Source organism: Patella vulgata, chromosome 5 (genome assembly GCF_932274485.2).
Source record: "Patella vulgata chromosome 5, xgPatVulg1.2, whole genome shotgun sequence".
Taxonomy (NCBI): domain Eukaryota; kingdom Metazoa; phylum Mollusca; class Gastropoda; family Patellidae; genus Patella; species Patella vulgata.
The window spans coordinates 71,323,178-71,351,116 of NC_065883.2; the positions used below are offsets into that span (position 1 = coordinate 71,323,178).

The window sequence follows — 27,939 nt, forward strand, 5'->3', positions numbered from 1 at the left end:
TAGATTCAGCGAGGTAGCTTTTTTGATTATTCGAAGAAGGATTTCCGTTCGATGGGTTACAACATCACAAGTATTTTATTTGTTTTTTAAAAAATATTTTTAATTAAAACAATATACAATGTAATATGCATTAATACAGAAAACACAAAAGGATTTGTGAATGTATATTACTCGTTCCTACGATTACTATTTATTTAATAGACGAATATCGACAAACGAATATCCATCTATCTTCTGTTAATGACCCTTTATGGTCTTCACACAAGAGAGTTCTTGTGACAGGTGACGTGAAGAAAGTGACTTCAAGTCAACATCACTCTTAAGATTTTATACAATAAGTATATTAGTGTAGGCCGCTTTACAGTTATCTTTATCTTTGTAAAACCCCAATCTACAGCCATTATTGGTAAGACTTATTTTTTATATTAGCGTAATTTAACCCTTTGATTTACACAAATCGCACCACATTTCAAGGAACTGTTTTCAATCAAGCCATCAATCATGACATTATCATATCCAATATCATGTGCATGCGTATCAAATTTCTTTATAAAGTTTATATCTGTGTCATTTCTTTATGGTTGTAGTTTGTGTTGAGTGGACGTTAAACCCCGATCTCTCTCTCTCTCTCTCTCTCTCTCTCTCTCTCTCAATAAGAAGTTAAACCCCACTTCTTTACCTTTTGTGAACAAAGTCTTTGAATTATTTAAATGAAAACAGCACATGTCAAAGAGTGTATTGCTGAATATTTCAACGATTTTAAGGGGGGTATAATAACTCCAGGTAACATTTCATTTATTGGAGACACTCGGCACTATTAAACTTCGGCTTCAAATAAGTTACTACCAGTATCCTATGCTATAGCTGCATCCTACAGCTGCGGTATCCTATATTATCACCAAAACATGACCTAAGCTTTCTTAAAAGGTCAATGAATTATAGTTAATCAATTAGGAAGATTAATCTATTATTTACTGTAAAATGTATATATATTTTTTAATTTCAGGCTATTTGGCTCGTCTGCGAATGAATGAAGAATAATGGATGAACTTCATATCAAAGGCGTTGTTTTTATTCAGACTATTCAGAAATACTTTCAGGTAATTAGAATTCACTGGGCCTGAGTTGTGTTCAAGGATGAAGCTGAGAGGGTGAAGACCATAGACCTACATTTCAAGGGGGGGGGGGCATCTAATCTATCAATTGATAGCACCTTAGGTTTTTTTGCAAAGAGCGTCGCCCCCCAGGTAACAAGATGAGTGGCACTAAATGGTCCCACAAAAATACTATTCATTGATAAAAAGTCAATCACATCATTTAGAGAGAACTCCTATCTAACAAGATTCGCTCACAAGAGCGAAACTGATAACCCTAAGCTGGGAGTGGGACCCACAAATGAGTGGAGTGTCTGTCCCGTATTTATTCCAACATTGGGTCAAATGAGACTAATATCTGCAGCAAATTTGACTAAAATATCTATTTCTCTACTGATGCAACTGCAGGCCTGGAAATAATGGTTTTACGTGTACCTGACAAAATGTCAGGCACTAATGAAATAGTACCTGACATTTTCAACTTAGTGTCGGACATGTATTAATATCAATACAAAAGACAAATCAGTGCCGGACAAAATGACAGGCACCAGAGGTTTAGTGCCTAACAAAGCCTGAAACTGTGCCTGACATTGTCAGTGACAGGTGCCTTATTTCCAGGCTTGTACAACTGACAAGAAATCTCTTGCCGCAATGTTTCAAATTATCAGGGTAGAAATAAAGCCTACCTACTAACTTGCTTCCTATGTTTAATACAACACCGGAGAGAGAAAGAAAGAAAACATGCTTTATTTTCAAAGCAAATTAAAGAACATAACAGACTGAAATCGTGTAAAATACATCTTGATCTCGAAAGACACCAAGTAGAAATGTTACGATACTAATAATTGAGCTTTTCATGACTGATCCGGACAGTGAGAAAAATATGTCATTTGTAAAGTATTTGAATCAAAAAATGGATTCACCCTTTTAAGAACTTTCGCAATGGATGACTCAACGATTCCCCATTCTCTTTGTTTACATTTGTCATTATTTATTCATTCATACTAATTACAATCTAATTAAAATACTGATCTAGATTTCGTTTCGTTTTTTATGCTTTCGACGACCTACACTACATGAAGATCTGACTAGTTGTAGTGTTGTAGTTTCTAGTGGTTTACCAAAAGTTCCGTGCACGTCACGCCAAAAACTCGCCGTAACAGAACGCGGATGTTCTCTTCCAGATCCTAGTGTAGTAAAGACAAGTAAAACGAAATTTTGAACTATAAAAAAACGAAACGAAATAGAATCTGTGTTTTAATCAGATTGGAATAATTACTAATACATCTAATTCATTACAGGATGAATCAAGTTTCATGATTTTAATTTCACACCTAAGTGATCCCAAGAATGCATTTTTATTTTATTTTCCTCTGGTTTTCTGTCTGCATCGATCTGTTGGAAAACGAGTTCTATGGGTAGCAGCCATTTCTGAATGGTTGAATGCAGTTTTTAAATGGTGAGACAATCAAATAGGAAACAATCTTTTTCACTTGAAATTGAAATAGCGGTTTAATCTCCTTATTCTAACAGAAGGTCCCTGAAAATTTGATTCAAACACTGTGAAGTAGATATCGTTGACTAAGAGAAAAATAACTTTTATAAATGAATATATATGACATTAGCAGATCAAAGATATCATTTTATATAGATAATGTTTATTAGTTTATAAGTGATCACGTATTTGACTTGTTAATAGAACCAACTAGGCTATATTGAGCCACACTATGTATGGTGATCCTTATGAGATATCATGTTCTTCTGTAGATATAAAATCAGAGCTCCCCTGTGTTGCGTGAGAATGTTCCTTGAGATTTGCAGGGATGGTCTCACAATGTCAGTAATGTAGGATAGACAGTCTGGCTAGGTACAGCATCTAGTTGTTCAGATGGCGCAAACATCCGAGCTATGCATATAAAACAAACCTTGACAATTGAAAAAAAAGTGTACCATATTGCCGCTGTTCAAGCAAAATTTCCCTGATAACACATTGCATAGTCTATGCCTATCTTCAATATATTTGTAGCAGGGATGTGATTGTGTGATTGTGATAATTTGTATATCAGCGGAAACCTATATTGTTCTGTCCTATGGTGTCTAAATGTTTAAATATACTTCCTGCTGTCTTGGTTATGGGGAATTCCCTTTGGTTCACACAATAGAGATGTCAGAATTCCATACCTGGGGTCATGGGGAATTCCCTTTTGTTCAAACGGTGGCCGTGGTGAATTGTCGTTTGCTCACTCCATAGAGGTGTAAGAATTATATGACTGGGTTTGTAAGAATTCCATGCCGGGGGTTGTGGGTTCGACATTGGCCGTGTGGAATTCCCGTTTCCTCACTCGAATTCATACCAGTATTTTATATTTTCAGGATATTGCGTGGAGAACGGCCATATTGGTGGGTTAGTGAAAGTAATTTGTATAAAACACCACCACATTTAGAACAGTTTGATATAACATGTGAAACAGGTCCAGGTATGTTGTTAGTCATTGGGTTCAGAGAGCGGAGAGAGAGTAGGGGGGGGGGGGGAGAGACGGGGGGGAGGGAGGGGAGAGAGAATGATCAGTTCAATACAACCTAGTCATTTCCGAATTGATGTATGGTACAATTTTGTTTCCATAATTCGCTTGTGATATGAGTCTTTTATTAAAAAAAATTCTAGTGATATTTGGACAAACTTTTTCCATATAAATGTTTTGTGTAAGGAACTATACAATTTTAGAAAAAAGTAGTTGAGCACGACTGAAATCGTGTAATCACATTAAATGCTTCACATCAAATTTCAAATAAATCTGAAAAGGGGAGATAACTCCTGAATGCTTGACAAAATATTAAATCTAAATAGTCTAGATATTTAAATTGAAATAACCGATTTACGTCTAAACAACTGATAAAGATATCAATTCATTTGGGTTTAAAGTCCATTTCCTCAGCTCTGACATGGCTAATGAAGACGGTTAGGCTCCAATACCCCATGCAGTATGCTGTGAGAGAAATATTTCCTGGACAGTGGCACTATGGCCTACTCTTATTTCAAATTCCAACTGTCAAGTGTTCTTTTATCGGTTTTTACATCCCTTCCGAACGCCTATACGTTGTTTCTTGCCAGGACTCTCCGTCCTACACCACTGACGAGGGGCAACCATGTCGGAAAGATTAGATATGAATGGTATGTGTATATTTTCAGGTAGTCCATCTGGCCATTGTATGGTTACGTCAGCAGTTATTTACATCATAGTATCCGACTTTCTATTTTATACAAATATTAAAAGGTAATCTTTCAATTTCGTAGAACAAACAGACAGATAGAGTGTTTTACATCCATTTCATGCTAACTAGGTCATTGGGCACTAACATATGGTACAATTTTATTTTAATTATTCATTTGCGCTTATGGGTCTTAGAGGAACCCCATGATGTAAGGCAGGCAACCTCACTTCTTGCTACCAAGCTTGGTATCAAAACCACGCCATTAAGTCAAGTGGCATGGTTTCAATTTCCAGTTTGTACTTGACAAGGAATATGGTCGCTTGTAAAATTTAGTTGATGGATATCCTAGGCCCTCAAATGATTAATCAGAATTTTTGATTAAAATGTTTCAATGTCTTCTCAACAGCTGCATATTAAGTTTATGTCTAATAATGTTTGTTATACGCCCACATTGTCGTCGCCCGGTCCATTCGTCCACAATTTGTTTGTGGACACTATATGGTACAGGTTACAATTCTTATCCGATTTTGTCGAAACTTGAAGTATAGGTTTATATCCAAACGATCTCGGTTCCTTTCGGTATTGACATGTATCAGATCGAAACTTCATGGATTATGGCCCCTGATTGTACAAAAAATAACCTTTTTAGCCTATGGACATTCTAGAGGTCCCAATTGTTATCCGATTTAGATGACACTTTTAAAATGTATGTTTATCACGTATATCAGACCGCAAATTCCTGGATTATGGCCCCAGATTGTACGGAAAATCACGTTTTTAGCTTGTGCTCCCCCGAAAGGTCACAATTTTTATCTGATTTATAAAAACGTTCAAATAGATCACTGTTACACCATAATGACAGTTGAGTTCGAATTTCTTGAAAATCAGACTGCAATTGCCCAACAAAATGGCCGCTCCTCATACGCCAATAGTGTAAAAGTATGGTATATCAAGGGTGTGGACTCTCTAGAGGTCAAAATTTTAATCTGATTTTGATGAAAATTTAAGTTTATATCACAAAGATCTTGGATCCTTTCGATATTTGTGCATATCCAAGCTGCAACTTCCTGGATTATGACTCCTGGTTGTACAAAAAATCGAGATTTTAGCTTGTGGACCCTCTAGAGGTCACAGATTTATTCAATTTTGAAAAACCGTTTTAATATGTCACCGTTACACCTTGATAAGGAGTTCGAATTCCGTGAAAATTTGACCCAAACTGCCTGACAAAATGGACTCTCTAAAGGTCACAATTTTTTTCTGATTTTATTTAAACTTAAAATGTAACCCAAAGATCTCGGTTCCTATCGATATTTGCGGGTATCAGACCATAACTTCCCGAATTATGGCCCCTGATTGTACAAAAAATCAAACTATTTTTCTAGCTAGTTTTCTGTCAATCTCTTGCAAAATGTGTGTGTGGTGTGGTAACAACTTATGTTTAGTGTTGCTATCAAGTTGTTGTGTTGGATGGGATATGTTATATATTGTTGATGCTGTTTTATTGCTTATTGCTTTTAGCTTTTTATAGTGTTGCTATCAAGTTGTTGTGTTGCAATCTGTTTCATAGAGAATTACGAAAGTCTTCTAATATCTCTGTAAAAGATGACTGCCTTCAACACATGCCATCACAGCACGCAGCGTCAATCATTGGCCGAATGGCGCGTGCATTGTTTACATAAGACGTTACACTAAATAGGAAATAATTTTTACCTACAAATACGTCAAACATCTTTACTTATTTTTCTAATACATCAAAAAAATGTTTTAGAATTTAATTTGTCGGTGGAAAAAAGTTAATATTTAAGACTCATTAAGTCGCATTGATGTCATCCTTATCAGTGATTGTAGCGGCCTAGCAAATATTCTCTGCTGATCAGTGTGGTTGTGTTGATCAGGATATATTATATTGTTTATATTGTTTTATTGTTTTTTACAGTGTTGGTATCAAGTTGTTATGTTGGTCAGGATATGTTATATTGTTGATGTTAGTTTGTATATCAAGATGTTTTATAGCAGCTCATTTTCCACATCAAGTTATAGCAGGAACTTTAGTAGGTTAGTTTCATTTTATTATTTATCAAATAAATAGCCCTTAAAAATCTTAAAGCATTCGAGGGCAACATCCAATCAAAGAGTTAAACATACATTATGCAAGCGCTAAATCTACTTAATTAACTTATTCAGGCCTTAATCAACTCTCGATGGCATCGGATGTCTCCGATATTAAATAGATTGGAACAGTTCAGCCATATTTTCATTTAAACATGCATTATGCAAGAGCTAAATCTGCCTATTTCAGGTCTTTCTTAAGGCCTGAAATGTTATCTAATTTATTAATTAGACATTAATTAACCTATCCAGGCCATAATCAACTCTAGATGGCAGCGCTAGCCTGCGATCTTTAGTGGATCGTAAGCCGATTTACTGCATAACTTTCCTTCTCTATTAAACGATTAAATGGATAATCAAGACTATGCTGTTTATCGTACTGACTTAAGTAATGATGACCGAGGCTTATGGGAATTTCAGTCGCTTAGTTCTCAGTTCATAGTGGATCAATTTGAATTAAATTTTCACCAAATTGCCTTTACATTATCTAGTTTTTAACTATTATAGTGAGAACTGCCAACTCGTTACCGAATCTCCCATAATGTATCTTTAAGCTAAAAATGGAGGAGCGAGACTTAGCTTCAAGCAACCAGTACAGTGGTTGAAATTATTGCAAACGTCTTGTCAAACCTTCTAAGGCTAATATCTTCATTCGCAATAGAGTAATTTGAATGAAATTTTCAAATTATTCATTTTACATTATCTATTTTCGAACTATTATAGCAAGAATGGCTAGCTCTTTATCTAAATCTTACATAATGTATCTTTAAAATTAGAAAATAAAATGTGTTTTAATGTGGCTGGGGGGTGGGTGTGTGTGTGGATTGCCGAATGGTTAGCATGTGTGTGCTGTATCGTAAGACCTGTCATTGAGTCAACTGGCGTGGTTTCAAATCCCCGGTTATATGTGACAAGGAGTAGGGTCGCCTGTCCAGCCTCGTGGGTTTTCTCCGGGTCCTCCCACTGCTAAAGACCCCTACGCGCCAGCGAATTATTGAAATAAAATTAAACCATATGTTAGTCCCGAAATGACCTAGTTTGTGTCAAGTGGACATTAAACCCCATTTCTCTCTCTCTCTCTTTTAACGTGGCTTATTTCTATTTCATTTGAATAACAAATATATTTGTCTGTTTTTTCTATCTCGCAATTCTCAGTGCTAGGCTCTAGTCTTGAGTCTTGGTGGAATAATATCAAGGAGTGGGTCTCTTTGAAAAAATCCTAAGGCCCTATCAATTCAAGTACAATTTGGACAATTAATTTATTTTGATCGTACATATATTTATCTGTACATTTATTTATGGTTAAAAGTCTAGTTATATTCATGTTAGTCCCGAAATGACCTAGTTTGTGTCGAGTGGACGTTAAACCCCATTTCTCTCTCTCCCTCTCTCTAGTTATATTCCTGTTAGTTATTGTAACATGTTTATTTATTTGGTTTAAATAAGGAGGCCCACTAATTTCACTGCTGGGCCCCCATATCGGACACTGATCACAATTTCAATATGGCGGCAATGATGTAATGCTCGGTTCTTGGTTTGGTCCTTATAATACTATTTTTTACTGTTTTTCTTTTTTCTTTTTTGTTGTTTTTTTTCAGGTGTGCTAATAGGAATGGTGATGAATAAAATTTCTACGACTAATTTATCTTTACCACATTATATGTTGACGTCTTTAGCCTTGTTATCAGGAGGTGTTGGAACATTTTATATTATTCAATCCATGGATCTGGATCCATTCTGGTCCATCAGTAAAGCAGAAAGGAGATGTGCCAACCCAGAATGGATTCATCTGGATTCCAGTCTCTTCTTTTCTATTGTGCGTGATTTCTCTTCGCTTATTGGTAAGTTTTAAAAAGACTTAAAACATACATTATGCAAGAGCTAAATCTGCCAATTGCAGGTCTTTCTTTAGGCCTAAAATGTTATCTAAATTATTAATTAGACATTAATTAACTTATCCAGACCATAATCAACTAGCCAGCTTTATTTACTGGATTATGATCCCATTTGCTGCTCGACTTCCATTCATAATTTAATCATGAAATAGATGATCAAGACTATGTTTTTTATCGTACAGGCTTTAGTAATGATGATCGAGGCTAGGTCGAAATTTCAATCGCTTAATTCTCAGTTCATAGTAGATCATATTTGACTGAAATTTTCAGCAAATTGCTTTTACATTATCTAGTTTTTATACGCCCACATTGAAATGTGGTTGTATATTGTCGTCGCCCCCGTCCGTCGGTCCAGCGTCCACAATTGCTTGTGGACGCTCTAGAGGCTAAAGTTAATATCTGATTGACTTTAAATTATATACAGTGTTTAAAGCCGTGAGACGAAGAAGCCTATTGATTTTCAGCGATTTCCGATAATTACTGCCAGAGTTATGGCCCTTGATCACTTCAAAAAATCTTGTGGACGTTGTAGAGGCCTAAGTTAATATCCGATTGACTTTAGATTTATACACAGTGTTTAAGGCCATGAAACGAAGAAGCCTATTGATTTTCAGCGATTTCCGATAATAACTACCAGAGTTATGGCCCTCCACTTCAAAAAATCTTGTGGACGCTCTAGAGGTCAAAGTTAATATCCAATTGACTTTAAATTTATACACAGTGTTTAAGGTCATAAGACGAAGAAGCCTATTGATTTTCAGCAATTTCCGATAATTACAGCTAGAGTTATGGCCCTCCACTTCAAAAAATATTGTGGACGCTCTAGAGGGTAAAGTTAATATCCGATTGACTTAAAATTTATACACAGTGTTTAAGGTTATGAGACGAAGAATCCTATTGATTTTCAGTGATTTCCGATAAAGTTGTGCCAGAGTTATGGCCCTTGATCACTTTGAAAAATCTTGTGGACGCTCTAGAGGCTAAAGTTAATATCCCATTGATTTTAAATTTATACACAGTGTTAAAGGTCTTGATTTTCAATGAATCTTTATGACTTGAACAGCTAAATCCATGATGTTAAAAGTTTCGTATACTAAACGTTAGCATGGGGCAGAACTTTATAAAAACCGAACAAATTCTAATGGTTTTCTGATAATTACTTAATCAGATTTTAATGTATTATAAATGTTTCATTACCAAAAAAAGTAAAAATATGCGACAACTCTTGTTGACTGCCCGGACGATATAGCTGTTGTGGGCGTATGTTTCGTTGCCTGGCAACCTATCTTTAACTATTATAGTGAGAACTGCCAGCTCTTTATCTTATCTCATATAATGTATCTTTAATGTATATTTCATTTTCTTACTAATAAACATAAATGAAGGGTATAGCCGAGGAGGCATGTTTTACTTTTCATATAGATTAAACTTGCTACAATAAAAACCATAAAACTGAATTTTTTTACCCAACATTTATAGGTGGGATGCCAAATGTTGTGATATTTTTAGTCCAAATTTAGACAAATTTTCACAATTATATATGAATTCCTTAAAGATACATTATGGGAGATTAGAAAAAGAGCTGGCAGTTCTCACTATAATAGTTAAAAACTAGATAATGTAAAGGGAAGTTGCTGAAAATTTCAGTCAAATTGATCCAATCTTAATCGAGAATTTAGTGATTGAATTTTTGACCTAACATCGATCATCATTACTAAAGCCAAGCCGGTACAATAAAAAAACATAGTCTCGATTATCCATTTCATGAATAAATCATGAAGGAAAGTTGAGCAGCAAATCGGATCCTAATCCAGTAAATATGGCAGGCTAGCAATGGCAACGAGGGTTGATTAAGGTCTGGATAAGTTAATTAATGTCTAATTAATAATTTAGATAACATTTCAGGCCTAAAGAAAGACCTGCAATAGGCAGATTTAGCTCTTGCATGATGTATATACTATTCAAAAAAAAGTAGGGGATATTTGATTTTGGGGGCATAATACTAAAATATGCAAATGACTACGAAAAAAGTCACTATAGTACCTAACAGAAGAAACATTTCCAGTTACATGTGACGCCCAAACGCACCAATAGCTACCGCATGGAATGCAGGTGATGCTTGGGATCATCATGGGGATCCAACCCAAGATTTGCACGACTCTGACTTTGAATGTTACACTCATTGTGGCATTGAATTCCAGGGTGGAAACATCAGTTTAATTGTTTTAGTGACCAGAAAACAAATTTTGATATGCGTCGGCTTACCCAAAATGAAAGGTTACGTGCCCTTGGCATGCTACAGATCGGCACAACACAGGCGGTTGTGGCGCGGACGATGAATGTTTCTCAGTCTGTCATAAGCAGGCTATGGTCCAGATACCGTGATACACAATCTGTACAGGACAGACCACGCTCAGGTCGACCAAGGGCGACAACTCAAGCCCAGGATCGATTTATCCGTACCTTGGCCTTGAGAAATCGTGTCATCACAGCAAATCAGATCAGCGCTCGTCTTCAAACAGACACTGGTGTGAGAGTGAGTGGCCAGACGATTCGGAATCGACTGCATAGGGATCACCTTCGCGCCCGACGTCCTCGCGTGATCCCTTGTTTGAGAGATCATCACATTCAGGCAAGACGTTGTTGGTGTAGGGATCGTCAACACTGGGATAATCGACGCTGGAGCAATGTGATGTTTTCAGATGAGTCAAGGTTCACTGTTGATTTTTTGGACAGACGTAGGAGGGTGTGGCGTCGTCGAAACGAGCACTTCCAAGACGTTAACGTCATCAGACATGATCGATTTGGGGATGGTTCTGTTATGGTGTGGGGAGGCATCACTGTTGCTGGAAGAACGGCTTTACATGTTGTTGCAGGGGGTGTTACAGGCCAGAACTACCGGGACAACATCTTGGCAGTCCATGTTGTGCCGTTCGCACGACGTCATGGCCGCCGTTTCATCTTCCAGGATGACAACGCAAGATGTCACAGGGCCAGGATCGTTACAGGTTACCTCCAACAACAGAACATCACCACATTACCTTGGCCAGCACTGAGTCCCGACCTCTCCCCCATCGAGCATGTCTGGGACATGATTGGACAGAGGTTACGTCAACGTCAACAACGTCCTGCCAATGTCCAAGAACTTGCTGCTGCGTTGCAACAGGAATGGGACAATCTGGACCTAAATGACCTTAGACGTCTCATTAGGAGTATGCCACGTCGGGTCAATGCTTGTTTGGCAAACAGAGGAGGATTTACCCGTTACTGACTTGGTTGTGATGCTGTGGTAACTTTGCTGTTTGACCCCGGGTATCATTTTACCCTTATGATGGTCAGTCTGTGCCTTACTTAGTCTAACGATCATTTGGAATAAATCGATGAATGTGAACTTCATTTCATTTTGTCATTTGTTTCTTCGTCAGTTTCATTAGGTGACTTTAATAACACTTAAAAATCAAATATCCCCTACTTTTTTTGAATAGTATATTTAAATGATGATCTTCTGTTTTAAGCATAACTACCAGAGAAACAAGCGTGGATTTAGTATCTTATAACAAATCAACAGAAATATACCATATGTTTATTTTTTACCATTCCAGGTCTTGGTCTTGGACTATCATTGACAAGTACTACAGGTGTTAAATTTTCGCCAATATTTACCCCTATACAGATAGTTGTCTCCCTTGCCTTAACCCTTGGTTCTGATTGGGTACAGTTGCCAAAGGTTCCAGTTATTTATTTTTATTTATCAGCAAGTCTCAAATTTATAGTTATATTTATATGTGTTGTTGCTGTTATACCAAAATTAAATATTGGTAATATTGAAAATAGAAAAAAACAAAAGAAAAAGAAGAAGTAAATAAAATATTTTTATTTAATGTTAAATGTCCGTTATTCTTGTTCTTTCTAGTTTTGGGAGTTTGGGTGGCTCAGTGATTAAGGTGCGGGAGTAATAAAGCAAGAGATTTCAGGTCACTCCCAATGTTGTCCATGAAAGTTCCTAGGGGATTTGTTTCCCCCTTTGTAGTTATATCCGTGGAATTTAAAATAGGAGTAGATCAAATTTACCCTCATAGAAATGAAATGAAATGGGGTTTAACGTCCTACTGTTCTGCTCCTATAATGGGCTAATGAAGACGGGCATACGCCATACAGTGTGCTATGAGGGAAATTTTGCCCGGGCAGCGGCACTATCGCCTACTCTTATATCGAATTCCAACTGCCAAGGGATCTTTTACGTGCATTCCAATGTATACACAGGACCTCGGTTTTTCGTCTCATCCGAAGGACTAGACAGCTGTCCTTGTCAGGCCCTCCATTCTGTACCACTGACAAGGGGGAAACCACGTGGAACACCCGACCTCCAGGCTAACGAGCCAGCGCCTTACCCATTTAGCCACCATGACCCCTTTTACCCTCATAGAACACACTGCATGGTATATGCTCATCTTTATAGGCTTATACTTAGCAATATATGAGTCGTATTTGTTACTGGACCTTCAGTGTGATAGGCAATTGGATTAAAATACAGATCTAAATTTTGTGTCCTATTTTTATACTTTGAATGGCCTACACTACATGAAGATCTGACTGGTTTGTAATGGCACGTTGTGTTAGGGGTCATACAAGCGAATTTTGACCCTATGATGTCAGACATTTGATCAACAAATCAGCCTGGATGTTTCTAGTGGTATACTTGCCATAACCGACCGATTCATTGACTGATTCCTTACATCGACCAGAACGCGGGTTATATAACAACTCTTGTAGATCCTAGTGTAGTAAAGACAAGTAAAAGGAAATTTTGAACTATACAAAACGAAACGAAATAGGGTCTGTGTTTTAATCAGAGTGTAATAGGCTGCTCAGTTGAGTAAAAGATAGGTCCGTATGAAACCCCAAGCTATAAATAACCCTAAAATTTGAAGCGATGTCTTGTGCAAATGCCCCCCCCCCCTTCCCCCAAAAGCATGGGGCATTTGCCCCGCTGCCCTTGCTTTTTTCTGACTATCTTTTAAAATGTTTTTGTGCAAATGCCCCCCCCTTCCCCCAAAAGCATGGGGCATTTGCCCCGCTGCCCTTGCTTTTTTCTGACTATCTTTAAAACTGTTTTTCGTACACCAGCAATGAGATTGTCAGACTATCCTTCTCGCTTCAACTGATTTTAACAATTGATATGTGTTCGAGCATTGGTTGCTTAGGTAAGGAGGGGGGGGATCCAATCTTGTGCTGGTCTCCAGTTAGTCAGTGTAGACTTGAGTGCAGGTCCGCTAGTGAGTCGAGCCGGGAGGTGTTCATACATACAGGTCGAGCCGTACTATGTCATGATTTTATATTTTTGAATGGGGGTTGAATGGTCGAATGGTTAGCACGTGCGTGCTGTATCATAAGGCCTGTCATTGAGTCAACTGGCGTGGTTTCGAATCCCCAGTTGTACTGACAAGGAGTAGGGTCGCCTGTCCATCCACGTGGGTTTTCTCCGGGTTCTCGGGTTTCCTCCCACTGCTAAAGACCCCTACACTTAAAAATCATTTACACCGGAAATAACACAATTACCTCCCAATTACCCCCCTTGTTTTCTATTCTCCACCATGGAGTAGCTATCTTCAAACGTTTGAATTTGAAGAAGAAAATGATATTTTTGCCAATTTCTCAGTTGGAAATAGTGAATTATAGGACTGTTTATAGATACCATCTATTTTAAGGCTTTATTTTAATAAATTTTAAAAATATAACTTAAAAATATGAAATTGCAACTTTAAGTAATACTACAGTCTGTGTAAGAAAGGCTTATAGCGTACTATGTCATGCTATAGTACATAGTGGTTACACGTTTGGGGAACATTGAGGGGTGTGAATGTACAAACGACTCTGTCATTAAACGGGGGGGGGGGGACAAAGTTGACAGAAAATAATTAAGACCTTACTTTGGCCTCAATATGTATGATAAATGGACAGTAAGTAATGAAAAATCCATTCTGAAAAAATGACCCTCCCTCAATGTAGTTGGGTGACAAACATGTCGTCTAACAACAGTTTATTTATAGCTTTTTGATAGATTAATTAGTTTGATTATTTTTTTAGTCCAAATATATCATCAAATCACACAGTTTGTACGTGGAAAAGTATCTTTAAAGTTCGCCCTTTTCTTCGATCCTATCTCTTCTAATTAAGCAAAATATGGCTATGGTTGAAAATAAAGTGAATGTAAAATTGCCGGCGGCCATACTGCCATTTATAAGATATCGGAACTTGTCCTGATCATACAATGCACATGAGGCTCCGCCAACTTGACACGAATTCCATACCAGGCATAGGTGATCGACCAATTTACCGTAGACAATTGGTCCTAACAACCAACCTACATGCAATTAAAAATAAGTATATTATCAATGATAAGAATTTGATTTTTTAGTCCGTCATAATATCTTTTATACATTAAACTGGACAGGACGATTTACCCAATACTACCCACTACCTCCCACTACCACCCAATACTACCCACTACCACCCAATACTACGCACTTCCTTCCAACACTACTCACTTTCTCCCAGTCCCACTACCACCCAATACTACACAATACGACACACTAGCACCCAGTCCCAATACTACACACTAGCACCAAATACTACACAATACGACACACTTCCATCCAATACGACACACTACCACCCAGTCCCAATACTACACACTAGCAGCAAATACTACACAATATTACACACTAGCACCCAATACTATCCACTACCACCCAATGCTACCCAATATTACCCAATACTACTCACTGCCTCCCAATACTACACACTACCAGCCAAGATTAACTCAATACGAGCAAATAAACCTAATCCTAGTATATACCACCAGATGCTACGTGATATTATTTAAAATAGCCATGGAGGAAACATAGAACCATTCCTTGTCTCGAAGAGTGGAACTCACGTTTTAAAACATGATCCAAACCATTTTGCGGTAATAACGGTTATATTTTAACAAAGACGGCTTTATACCTGCCAAAGCATTAATGAATGCTGCCACTCCCATCGCCATTGGTTTCTGCTCCTCTGTAACGCATCTGGAAAAGGCAAGTGGATATAGCAAACTGAGATCGCTTTCATTTTACCAAGTGAGGTGAGGGGAAACAATGTCATATATATTTAAAAAGAAATGAAATGAAATAGGGTTTAGCGTCCTACTGTTCTGCTCCTATACTGGACTAATGAAGGCGAGCATATGAGGGAAATTTTGTCCGGGCAGCGGCACAATGATCTACTCTTATATCGAATTCCAACTGTCGAGGGTTTTTATACGTGCACGCCAATGTATACACGGAGCCTCGGTTTTTCGTCCCATCCGAACGACTAGACACCTGTCCTTGTCAGACTCTCCGTCATGCATCACTGACAAGTGGAAACTACGTCGGAAAATATATATATATAAGCCACCAACCTGATAATGACCATAACATATGGTATCATTCCGGAAGAGCCGAGTAATGCAGCCAGTGCCTTGGTAACGACGTAAAGATATATCTGGGAACAGTCAGCTTCACATAATCCAGTGGTGGCACTTCCAGACTCTATACATCCACAGTTCAAATAACTCTGACAGACCGGAAAAAAACAGTTTTAAAAGAGGCATTATCAATTATTGAAATGAAATCATAGAAATATAGCCACGCAAACTTATGACTGAAAAAAAAACGACAGCCACGCAAAGCTGTCTCAAAAAACAAAGATAGTCACGCAAAGATATGTCTCGAAAATCAAGATAGCCACACTAAGCTATATGTCTCCCCAAAAAAATATAGCCATAGACAGAAACTTATGTTAAATGAGGGTGACAGAACGCTGAAAATGTATGCTTTACACTAAATGTGAAAAAGCTCTGTCCAAAATTAAGTATAGCCTCTATCGCGCTAACAAGGGTGGATAACTCTTGAACGGAAGGTCACAGATCGCTGAATCTAGATAGAGTTCATCCTCTCATGATTCAAATGCTTCACAACAAGTTTGGAGAACAAATACCAGTCACAGATTGTAGTCCTTATCGCGTCGTAAGGTCTCTGAAGACGCGCGGGGGAGTGGGGGGTACCCCAGGACAGGAAGTCGCGAAACGCTGAATGACGATATGATTCATCCTCTCTTGACCAAAATTGAAAATGTTTATGGACCGATAAACCGAACGATTGACGGACAGGGGAGACGGCATACAACGCCCACGCTGAATTTTAGGTGGAAGAGGAGTTAAGGGGTGGGGGACTATTTCTAATCAAAGGTTTTTCGGCAATAAATTTCAAATTTTGTCAGCCCAATCAAAAAGCTACGGACAAGACACACAGTATAGACACAACAAACAACACATGCACATATCAGATCAAGTCATGAATGGATCCGGGGGCTGTCCATAATGCACATATCAGATCAAGTCATGAATGGATCCGGGGGCTGTCCATAATCACTCACTGTGTTGTACAGTCCAGGGTCTGCACAAATAGCAGGCCTGTAAGAATGTAATGAAATGAAATGAAATGAAATGAAATGGGGTTTTAGGTCTTACTGTTCTGTTCCGATTGGGCTAATGAAAGCGGGCATGCGTCATACAGTGTGCTATGAAGGATATTTTGCCCGGGCAGCGGCGCTACAGCCTACTCTCATATCGAATTCCAGCTGCCAAGGGATCTTTAACGTGCACGTTATTATATACACGGGACATCGGTTTTTCGTCCCATCCGAACGACTAGACAGCTGTCCTTGTCAGGCCCTCTGCCCTGCACCACTGACATGGGGAATCCACGCCAGAAAATCTCAATGAACTTTCACGCAATGTTACCGTGTCATTATTTGAAGTACAACCAGCGTAGCAAGGTGACAAGTAGTTGATATCATCACCACATACAGGAGAATAATAACTGGCATCACAACCACAGGTATCATAGCAACCATCGGATACCCCTTTTCCAACTCTGTTAAAACGAAACGAAATGAAATGAAATGACATGGAATAAAATGAAATCGAATGAGGTTTAAAGGCTCAATACCACTCTTGTTGTAACTGAATAATATGTCCCTATCTTTATTCTGGTCAACAAATTGTACTATTTTACAATATTCCAATTAATTGATGATACAAATTCCATCTTAACACACCTAATTTAAAAAATTGGAAAAATTCAACTAAATGATTTGAAAAGCCTGACGTAAAGCTTTTCAAATGTTACTTGGATTTAAAAATATTTTTTAACCTTCTGGACAAGTAAAATAGGATTTAATGGATAATTCACAAAACAGGTAGGACACTAACACATCTAGTACTTAGGATAAGGCTTTTTTTTATTTTCTGGAACTATGAAGCCAGCAAGAGTGTTATTGTCCCTTTAACGTCCCACTATTCTGCACCGACTGGGATAATGAAGACGGGTGTGTGCTATAACTATAAGGGAAATTACAACTGTCAAAGGTTCTTTAACGTGCACGCCAATGTGTATACGGGACCTCGGTTTTTGTACCATCCGAACAACTATAAGTTGTCAATTGCCAGGGCCCTGTCCTGCGCCACTGACAGTGGGGAGGGGGGAGGGGGCACGCTGGAAAATCTCGATGAACTTCTTAAGGCAACAAGGTTGAATATCGCGCTGGCTCACTAAATATAGTTGTTGCGGAAGTCGATCCCGGTGTTCGACTAGAACGTTCCTCGAGATTTTCCAACCTGGTTTCAACTTGTGAATAGTTTCGGACGGACCTCTAGTTGTTCGGGTGGAACGAAAAACGGGGCCTTTATTTAAGCTTAAAGGTAGTATACTGGTTTGCGATCGTTCGCGAGGGATCTCTATTTTCTGGCACGAGTTGCAGGGCATCGCTCTCGTGTCGCTGAAATTTTGAAATGAAATGGAATTTTTCTTAACGTAAAATTCTGCTCCGATATTGGGATAATGATGACAGCGCTCGAATTTTGAACACGTTCAAAACATTTGAGCGACAAAAAGTTTCTCAAAATACTCACAGAGTCACTGCGGTTGTCTCGAATAAGTTGCCATGAAAAAGAAAGTGCGTGAAATGTGGGACAGTTTTTGTAAGGGGTTGGGGAACTATGACACTAAATTGTAAATGATTGGAAATGAAATGAAATAGCCTTTAGCGTCCTACTATTCTGCTCCGACTGGGCTAATGAAGAAGGGTATCTTATTGGAGAAAACTACGAGAATCTAACAGCGTGTCGCGAGACAGGTGCGAACTGTCTTGGGGCCCCTGTGAGCGCAACAAAATTGAGAATAAATTGCGACAAAAAAATTATATGGGCCAGATTTCGTCGCGCGGCAATCGCCAGAGTCAAATTCGCAAATTTGTCGCGCAAGTGTCTGGTGGCATTTATGCCAACTCCGGGCAAAGTTTTGCCAAAGTTTCGACGGGAAAACGTGTGACATTCGTGCAATATTCGAGCGGTATACCAAATCATGGTGATTCCAAGTAGAAATTAACTGTCGCTATTTCGCGTATTTTCTCGCAATTTAATGGCTTTAAATAGTCACAGTCCAGTGATTAGGCCTACTAGCTTAAATATGCATTATGTAACTTTTAAATAAATAGCGAGACGTTCTTGCTATAATAGTTTTAAAAAAAAACCAGATAATGTAAAATAAATGTATTGAAATTTCAGTCCATTTACTAGTTCCGGATTGACGTTATCAATCTTTGAAGTGGTCACAATATTGTCTCGATTGTCAAGTAACATTGTTACGATAGTATAAATGTAAATCGCGACCATCCGATGTTCTAGAGAGTTGATTATGGTCTGTGATGTGAATAAATATCTAATATATGATTTATATAACATTTTGAGGACTCAGACGTATTCCTTTTTCATTGGGGGGTTGGATGGCTGAATGGTTAGCGTGCGCGCGCTGTATCATAAAGTCTGTCATTGAGTCGAGTGGCGTGGTTTGGAATCCCCGGTTGTACGTGACAAGGAGTAGGGTCGCCCGTCCAACCTCGTGGGTTTTCTCTGGATCCTCCGGTTTCCTCCCACTGCTCAAGACCCCTACGCGCAAGCGAATTATTGAAATAAAATTAAATGGACGTTAAACCCCATCTCTCTCTCTCTCTCTCTCTCTCTCTCTCTCTCTCCTTTTTCATTATCTATTTTAAACTATTATAGCGAGAAATGTCAGCTTTTTATCTAAATCTTATATAATTTATCTTTAACTAGTATACATGTAATAGCCGGCCTATAAATATTATAATAATATAAATATACATGTAATAGCCGGCCTATAAATATTATAATAATATAAATATATATGTAATAGCAGGCCTATAAATATAATAATAATATAAATATACATGTAATAGCAGGCCTATAAATATTATAATAATATAAATATACATGTAATAGCAGGCCTATAAATATAATAATAATATAAATATACATGTAATAGCAGGCCTATAAATATAATAATAATATAAATATACATGTAATAGCAGGCCTATAAATATTATAATAATATAAATATACATGTAATAGCAGGCCTATAAATATTATAATAATATAAATATACATGTAATAGCAGGCCTATAAATATAATAATAATATAAATATACATGTAATAGCCGGCCTATAAATATAATAATAATATAAATATACTTCACACTTGCGTATTAATCTGATCTGCCCATTGACAACTAAACAGAAATCCGCAGCTCTCCAAACAACCAGACAAAAATGTTGTAACAGTGACGTATATTAAATTCCGCAATGGTGTCATTGACTTAAAACTTGTTATCCATCCACCAGTCATAGTGCCTATAGCTGACGTTGCCATGGTTGTACCACCTACAACCGTAATCACAGTTAATTTAACAAGCAAAAACGAGAGAGAGAGAGAGAGAGAGAGAGAGAGAGGGTGGGGGAGAGGAAGGGGTGGGGTGGTAAGGTCCACTTTACGTCATTTGGGGACTAACATATGGTTCAATTTTTTTTATTTCAATAATTCACCTACGAGTAGGGGTCTCTAAAAGTAGGGGATGTGGAAAGAGGAAAGAGAAAATCAAAGCGGTTGGGCAGACGGCCCTACTCGCGCAAGCTTTTGATTGAAACCAAGCCGCGCGACTTAATGACAGGCCTCATGATCTGACGCACATGCGTAACTCCACTCGACCACCCAATCTTCTTTTTTTACCATCCATCTTCATTAGCCCAGTCGAAGAAAAACAGTAGGACGTTAAACCCCATTTCATTTCCTTTTTTCTCTCTCTCTCTCTCTCTCTCTCTCTCTCTCTCACACACACACACACACTTTTATAATGTAGCCTGTTTCATTTGGCGCAATATTTCCCGGTTGGAGCTGACGTACCATTAAACAATATTTTATTTATTCGTTCATATTTACTAGAACAGTATTATCTTATATCTTACCTATAATGATATTGACTTGCCATGCTGGTAATAGAAATTGAGTTTCCAGATATTTTGGATAGAAAGCTCCTGTGCCTGCCATGACGAACAGAAATGTGCAGGTGCCGACCTCAACGAGAGTAAAAACCGGGTTTTTCAACAGTTGCCATATAACAGATATTAAAGCTACAAACAGAAAAGAATAACAAACAAATATAATTCATGTGTCATTTATTATGATGTGTTTTATATCAGATGTAACAACAATGTTTTCAATGTATGAAATCACATGAAATCAAATCAAATCAAATCAAACGGCTTTCTTTTCTGCACCAATGAAGGCACCAATGACGCGTGGCGTGATGGATTTTAGAGACTTTTGGCAAGTGGAATTTTCCCCATCCGTATCACGTATCCGTATCGTATACGTGATCCGTTGCGTCATTGTTGTTTTAGAGTTTGGGCAGATTTTCGCGTCGCGTACCTATGCGTCGCTGAGCTGAGCTTAGTTCTATTACAGCATGATGGCGAGTGTCTAGCCTACAATTTCCACGAGGAGCAAAGTCGCTCGACCGTCGCTAAGCTGTTAAAAAATTTTGACTTCGACTTGACAGCAATTTTTGGATTCACTAATGTATCATTTCAGAAAGTTTATACCCTATTACCATAGAATAAAATCATTTACAGAATTGCAAGGTCTCACCTCTCTAAATTTAGCACGTAAAAAAAATCAAAAATAATGATAAAATTCCAGTCTGTTTCATGGTTAAAATCACATCAAATGTACACTTTTGTGTTCTAGAATCCACATAGATTCATAAAAACGCTATGATACAACATTTTAGCGTCTAAGAGTAGCAAAAAAGGAGGGCAAAAAGACAACAATGTTCTACGGACCTTTCCCGTATGAAAGCTGTCCTAAATGTGCTGCCGTATCCGTGTGCCGTATCACGTATGAGAAATATACACACATTGATGGCGTCACACACAAAATCCATACGGATACGCGATATGGACCAGGAATTCACGATTGCCAAAAGTCTCTATTGTGCCAAGGGCCGTGGCGTTTCCCCCTACTCTTCGTGGAATTTCAACTAAATTTTTTGTTAGTCCCACCCGACAGCCTAGGCGCGTTTGCCGCCCAACTGACAAGTGATCGGGTTATCTTGATAAATTCAAATAATTGATATTTCCAAACCTTTAAAATGTTTTAAAAGTGACAATTTTCTTTGCTGTTCATATGATTGGTCCTTTAACATCTGTTGGTTTTTATAACTGCGTTTAGAGAACAGCATGGGAACTCCTGCTATCAGTGACAAAACACCAAACACCACATATCCCAGCCACCACGCCCCAATCCACGCGGAGTGACGAGGCGTGATATCCACGTCTACAATACAATAAACGAAATGAAATGGGGTTTAACGTCCTACTGTTCGGCTCCTAAACTGGGTTAATGAAGACGGGCATACGCCATACTGTGTGCTATGAGGGAATTTTTCCCCTGGCAGCGGCACTATGGCCTACTCTTATATCGAATACCAAGGGATCTTTTACGTGCACGCCAATGTATACTCGGGACCTCGGTTTTACGTACCATCAGAACGACTAGACAGCTGTCCTCCTTGTCACGCCCTCCGTGTTGCACCATTGACATGGGGAAACCACGTCGGAAATAACATAAAGCGAGAATTTCATATTTTCTAAGAAAGTCAAAACATAATTATTTCTATGTCTTTTGCTCAATAGGTTATCAACTCACTATTATACGATCATAGGTCATTCTCACACTTAAAACTCATTTACACAGGAAATAACAACACAATTACCTCCCTTGTTTTCCTATTGAAAACAATGGTCAGCAATTTCCTCAACGTTGGAATTTGAAGTTGAAAATGATATTTTTGCCAATTTTGCAGCTGGCAATAGTGAATTATAGGATTAATAGGATTATTTTTTAACAAGGTAGGACTGTTTATGGATACCATCTATTTTAAGGCTTTATTTTAATAAATTTTAAGAATAAAACTTAAAAATTTGAAATTTCCGCTTTAACTGAATGGAAAGAGGGTTGTACGCGTTTAATGGTCACGGATTAAATCAACCGCTTGATTCATATTATCTTAGATTGTGTTAGAGAGAGAGAGAGAGAGAGAGAGAGAGAGAGATGATGTTTAACGTCCACCCTATAACAGTGGAAGGAAACCGAAGAGCCCTAAGAAAACCGACGAGGTTGACTCAGTGACAGACCTTATGATACAGCGCGCACGTGCTAACCATTCGGACATCGAACCCCCCTTAGTGTTATATCTTCGCACAAAAACCTAACGGAAACTAGTATAAAGAATATTCTTAATACCTACCGTGTAGTGTGATATGGTATGTACCAAAAACTCCTCCTAAACCAAATCCGACAGCTGGTCCTAATATTGTGAAAAATCCAATAATACCTACAATAAAATGGTCGAGGTTTTAATATGATAAAGTGTGTTTTTAGCTGATGCGATTTGATTTGTTTGCTGTCACATAAATGAAATGAGATTTAATTTCCTACTGTTCTGCACCGACTGGAAGAATGAATACGTGGATTTTGTGATGAAATGGTATTTAAACCTGTATTATGCAAGAGCCAAATCAGCATATTTTCGGTCTTTCGTTGGGCCTTAAATGCTATCTCAATTATTAATAAGACATTATAATTAACTTATCAAGACCATAATCAACTCTTGATACCATGGCTAGCCTGCGATATTTAATGGATCTGCATACGTTTTGTAATGAATAATTTAACGGTATTAATGACGATCGAGGCTAGCCTAAAATTGAATCGCTAATATCTCGCTTCAGAGTGAAGCAATTTGACTGAAACTTTCAGCATAATCTGTTTTCATTATGTATTTTTTTTAACTTTTATAGCGAGAATTGTCAGCTCTTTATCTAATCTTAGCTAATGGACCTTCAACTTCCTACTGTTCCGCACCGAATGGAGCAATGAAGATGGTGCCACATAAATTTTCTACAACCAGTCCTCCCAGTGCTGACGGGTAATGAAATGAAATGAAATGGGGTTTAATGTCTTACTGTTCTGCTCCTAAACTGGGCTAATGAAGACGGGCATACGCCATACAGTGTGCTATGAGGGAAATTTTACCCGGGTAGCGGCACTACGGCCTACTCTTATATCGAATTCCAACTGCCAAGGGATCTTTTACGTGCACGTCAATGTGTACACGGGACCTCGGTTTTTCGTCCCATCCGAACGACTAGACAGCTGTCCTTGTCAGGCCCTCCGCCCTTCATCACTGACAAGGGGAAACCACATGGAAAAATCTGGATGAACTTTCTCGGCCAATGCAGGGATCGAACATCCGACCTCCAGGCTAGCTGATTGGTAATATTGGGCCGTGTGGAACATGCTGGAGTCGATTTCTAGAATATCTGACCCACGGTATATGTTTGACACTAGTTAAGCATTATGATTATAATTATAATGTTGAAAACCGCATTGAAAACCATGACACAAAGCTTGTCATTGTGTCCACATACTTCTTACATTAAAACGTTTTAGCCGAATTCATTAACCAACTTACCTAAATTAAAACCGGTTTTAGATTTATCAGTATTGGATTCAAGATAAGACACGAGAAATGGATATCGTGAGGCCAGAAAAATTCCCTGTAAAATACCCGAAATAACTAAAATACAAAATGGAGGTAAATGGTCGCTGTCACTGAAACTTGCCGTATTGTCATCTTCAAAATTTGATGAGCATTTTTCGGTTGTTGATTGGTTGACTTCAAGACAAAGCGGGCCAATGAGATTGGGGCCTTCTGTTGACGTATTAGTGTACGTATGCTGATGGCGACTGAAAATGAAGTTAGGAAGAGAACACAGTAAAGCTGTCGCACCAAATACGAATGTTGATGTGGCCAGAGCACGTGGAATGTGAACTCTTGTAGCAAAATAGCCGACAAACAGTGACGTGGATATGAAACCTATATCTATGCTGGCTACAACAATACCTGAAATATAGAATATATACATACAGATATCTTATTTCTTCTCTCTCGAATAAGTTATCTAGATTCTAAACAAATTGAAAATATATTAATAAAATACCATGCTTAAAACAAGAGGCCTCGTTATTTTTGTTTTTTTGGTGGGGGGGGGGGGGTGAGCAATGCGAACGACCATGGCGCTCTTCGATGAAAGGGCCGTTTTCCTGGTCATTTGGCAAGGGAAAACAACGCTTGAAAATTCGATTAACAACGGAATCGAACGCCGGATCTCCTGGTTGGTGAGCCAGCGCCTTACCTTCTTAGCTACCGTGTCACCCACCCCTTGACGTGATACTGTTGCTCCACGTGAATGAACACTAGAAAACGTCATTGTATGGAATAACAGAGCGTGTAAATAGCCAGCTTTGCCCCAATAAATGAGGCTTGTGTCTTCAATAGCTACGAAAAATTATTAAATGCAGGAGCATCACACATACCAACGAGGATAACTTTATATAGGCTAACACATTAAGGGGAGATCACTCACCAGATTGAGAACTTGTAAAACCAAAATGGCGTTCAATGGCAGTTATTTGTGAAACAGTGTATGCTAATATAGCATTGACCGTTACCACGGAGACGGAATGAAACACTATAAACCATTTGAGACCAATAGGAAACGTTGTAGAAAGAACTTCCACATCTTGTTCCGGTTTTTTGGCATCGATTTGTGACGTAGTGGCTTGTCCGTCTTCTCGTTGTTGGCGATTCTCAAGGCCGCGCAAGGGGATTCCTTCTGTTTCCATGACTACATAGACCGCCCTGGAAAAAAATCTTAAAATTCTCAAGTTCAGTATTATCCATAATCTTCGACATTAACAACACGAATTAAAATTTATTATTGGTCCATATCATATTTCTCCATTGCATCATAAGCTTTGTCATTGAGTCGAAGCCACGGTAGCTACATGAGTAGGGAGCTGGTTCGCTAGTCTGGAGGGTGCGGGTTCGATCCCCGTGTTGGCCGAGGCAGTTCATAGGGATTTTCTGGCGTGGTTTCCCCTTGTCAGTTGCGCAGGACGGTGGACTTGACAATAACAGTACTGTTGTCCAGTCGCGTAAAAGATCCCTTTGCAATTGTAATTCTATATCAGAGTAGACCGTAGCGCCGTTATCCGTCCAAAATTTCGCCCACAGTACATGATATGGGGTATGTCCGTCTTCATTAGCCCAGTTGGACGGTAAACCATATTTCATTTCATTTCTGTCATTGAGTCAAGTAGCGTGGTTTAGATTATGCTTGAACGTGACAGGGAGTAGGATCGCCTGTCCAACCTCGCGGGTTTTCTCTGGCTTGATAGGATATTTTTGACAAGTCAAATATTTTATTTAATAAAATTTTCCCACTCAATGTAAGATTTCTTAGTCTCCATTTCTCTAATGTTGTACTTTTGATGTCTAATATTTCGTCAAAATTAAGACTATTTTGAAAATCTTTGTCTGAAGAAAACAAATACCTAACATCTTGATAGCTGTAGTGTTTAAAGTAGCTAAGTCTCTAACTCAATATCATCCAAAATCTTCAACATTGAAAACACGAATTATTTGTCAATTTAAATCAACATTGATGTGATCTTACCAGGAAAAGATGGGCTTCTGATATCCAATATTTAAGACAAAATAAACATTTTACCATTGGTACACGAATCGTGTACCATAATGCGCTTCAGCCCCAGTTGTATCAAGAGACTCGAGGGACGAGGCTAGACACATTGCACCAAATCAAACGGCGTATGTAGACTGGAATAACCAGACGCTAGAAATTTGCACTCGCTTGAGACTGCTGGCTTATTTCGCCGAACATAACTGATTTGAAATTGGAGTAAAAACGGAACCATTGAATGTAAATCAGTTTATATACATTCATATTACAGTATTATATGCGTTGCGACCCACTTTTGTCAATTTCTAGGTCCCACATGTTAGCGATTTAGCTCCTTTAATGTTAAATTAATTGATTTAAGAACAGACTTCAAGTTCTTTATGTTAGAATTCAAAGTATCAACCCGAGATTAATTTAAATTATTTCCAGACTTCTATGAGGTGTCTAGCGAGAGAGAGAGAGAGAGAGAGAGAGAGAGAGATGGGGTTTAACGTCCACTCGACACAAACTAGGTCATTTCGGGACTAACGTGGTTTAATTTTATTTCAATAATTCGCTTGCGTGTAGGGGTCTTTAGCAGTGGGAGGAAACCGGAGGACCGGAGAAAACCCACGAGATTGGACAGGCGACCCTATTCCTTGTCACGTACAACCGGGGATTCGAAACCACGCCAGTTGACTCAATGGCAGGCCGTATGATACAGCACGCACGTGCTAACCATTCGGCCATCCAACCCCCCGAAGTGTCTACCAGACTTAAATGAAATGAAATGAAATGGGGTTGTTTAACGTCCTACTGTTCTGCTCCTATACAGGGCTAATCAAGACGGGCATACGCCATACAGTGTGCGATGAGGGAAATTTTGCCCGGGCAGCGGCACTATCGCCTACTCTTATATCGAATTCCAACTGCCTAGGGATCTTTTACGTGCATTCCAATGTATACACGGGGTCTCGGGTTTTCGTCTCATCTGTTCTTGTCAAGCCTTCCGTTCTGCACCACTGACAAGGGGAAACCACGTCGGCAAATCCCGCTGAACTTTCTCGGCCAATGCAGGGATCGAAGTCTAGCAGACTTTTAATAGGCACGTCACATGGTCTGCGAAGGCAGTTGGAGACATAGTAGTTTTTCAACTAGTAGCCTATATATTTCTGTTCGTATATCACATCAAAGCAACGTAAAACTTCAACTCCGAATGAAATGTTTGTTTTAACATTTCAATCGGAGTAGAAGTTTTACGTCAACTTTAATTATTTAAAGTCCGTTTTCATATTTTAACTATGAACGTAAAAATGGGGTCTACTTACGATTATACACCGCCCTGTATACCATAACTTGTATATTTTAAAATGCATACTGATAGCAGTGGTGTCATTACATGTGGCCTTGACCTCTCCAGAATAAACACTGATGGTTAAGGTCTACGACAAGGCGGCTAATTTTTTTCTCTATGGTGAAATAGCACGTTATTTTAAATAGTGCAATGCAATATGTCTTTAACCAAATCTTTTACATGGGTCGATTTATAGGCGTAGGAGCCACAGGGTGTGTGTGTGGGGGGGGGGGGTATATTCGG

At 38.5% G+C, this 27,939-nt stretch overlaps 2 protein-coding genes across 5 annotated transcripts; one reads left to right on the plus strand and one right to left on the minus strand.

Moving 5' to 3' along the window:
* The first annotated feature begins 252 nt into the window (after positions 1-252).
* On the plus strand, positions 253-12,215 carry LOC126820613 (glucose-6-phosphatase 2). The gene is made up of 8 exons (XM_050548693.2): positions 253-406; positions 1,007-1,100; positions 2,396-2,553; positions 3,468-3,571; positions 4,285-4,369; positions 6,247-6,365; positions 8,018-8,260; positions 11,917-12,215. Exons 2-8 carry the CDS (start codon positions 1,041-1,043, stop codon positions 12,174-12,176), a joined length of 1,029 nt encoding a protein of 342 aa, XP_050404650.1. The 5' UTR covers positions 253-406; positions 1,007-1,040; the 3' UTR covers positions 12,177-12,215.
* A 1,673-nt stretch (positions 12,216-13,888) lies between these two features.
* Positions 13,889-27,746, minus strand: LOC126820605 (solute carrier organic anion transporter family member 2A1). Of its 4 annotated transcripts, none has more exons than XM_050548677.2 (11): positions 27,671-27,746; positions 25,248-25,522; positions 24,293-24,724; positions 23,066-23,152; positions 21,901-22,092; positions 20,724-20,888; positions 19,964-20,141; positions 17,145-17,277; positions 15,762-15,916; positions 15,323-15,387; positions 13,909-14,678 (listed from the first exon to the last, which is right to left on the minus strand). In XM_050548677.2, the coding sequence occupies exons 2-11, from the start codon at positions 25,504-25,506 to the stop codon at positions 14,449-14,451; spliced, it is 1,896 nt and encodes a 631-aa protein (XP_050404634.1). In that variant the 5' UTR covers positions 25,507-25,522; positions 27,671-27,746; the 3' UTR covers positions 13,909-14,448. The 4 variants fall into 4 exon arrangements, with proteins under 4 accessions (XP_055957392.1, XP_050404634.1, XP_050404633.1 ...); XM_050548676.2 differs by having other exon boundaries at positions 19,958-20,141; XM_056101417.1 differs by having other exon boundaries at positions 13,889-15,387; positions 19,958-20,141.
* Positions 27,747-27,939: the final 193 nt, after the last annotated feature.

Coding starts and splice junctions, on each gene's coding strand:
- LOC126820613 (XM_050548693.2), top strand. CDS start 1,041: ATGGATGAACTTCATATCAAAGGCGTTGTTTTTATTCAGACTATTCAG. Junction 1,101..2,395: donor CTATTCAGAAATACTTTCAG/GTAATTAGAATT, acceptor AATTCATTACAG/GATGAATCAAGTTTCATGAT. Junction 4,370..6,246: donor TTTTATACAAATATTAAAAG/GTAATCTTTCAA, acceptor TGTTTTTTACAG/TGTTGGTATCAAGTTGTTAT.
- LOC126820605 (XM_050548676.2), bottom strand. CDS start 25,506: ATGGAAACAGAAGGAATCCCCTTGCGCGGCCTTGAGAATCGCCAACAA. Junction 24,725..25,247: donor TTTTACAAGTTCTCAATCTG/GTGAGTGATCTC, acceptor TCTATATTTCAG/GTATTGTTGTAGCCAGCATA. Junction 15,388..15,761: donor TATGTTATGGTCATTATCAG/GTTGGTGGCTTA, acceptor TGCCTTTTCCAG/ATGCGTTACAGAGGAGCAGA.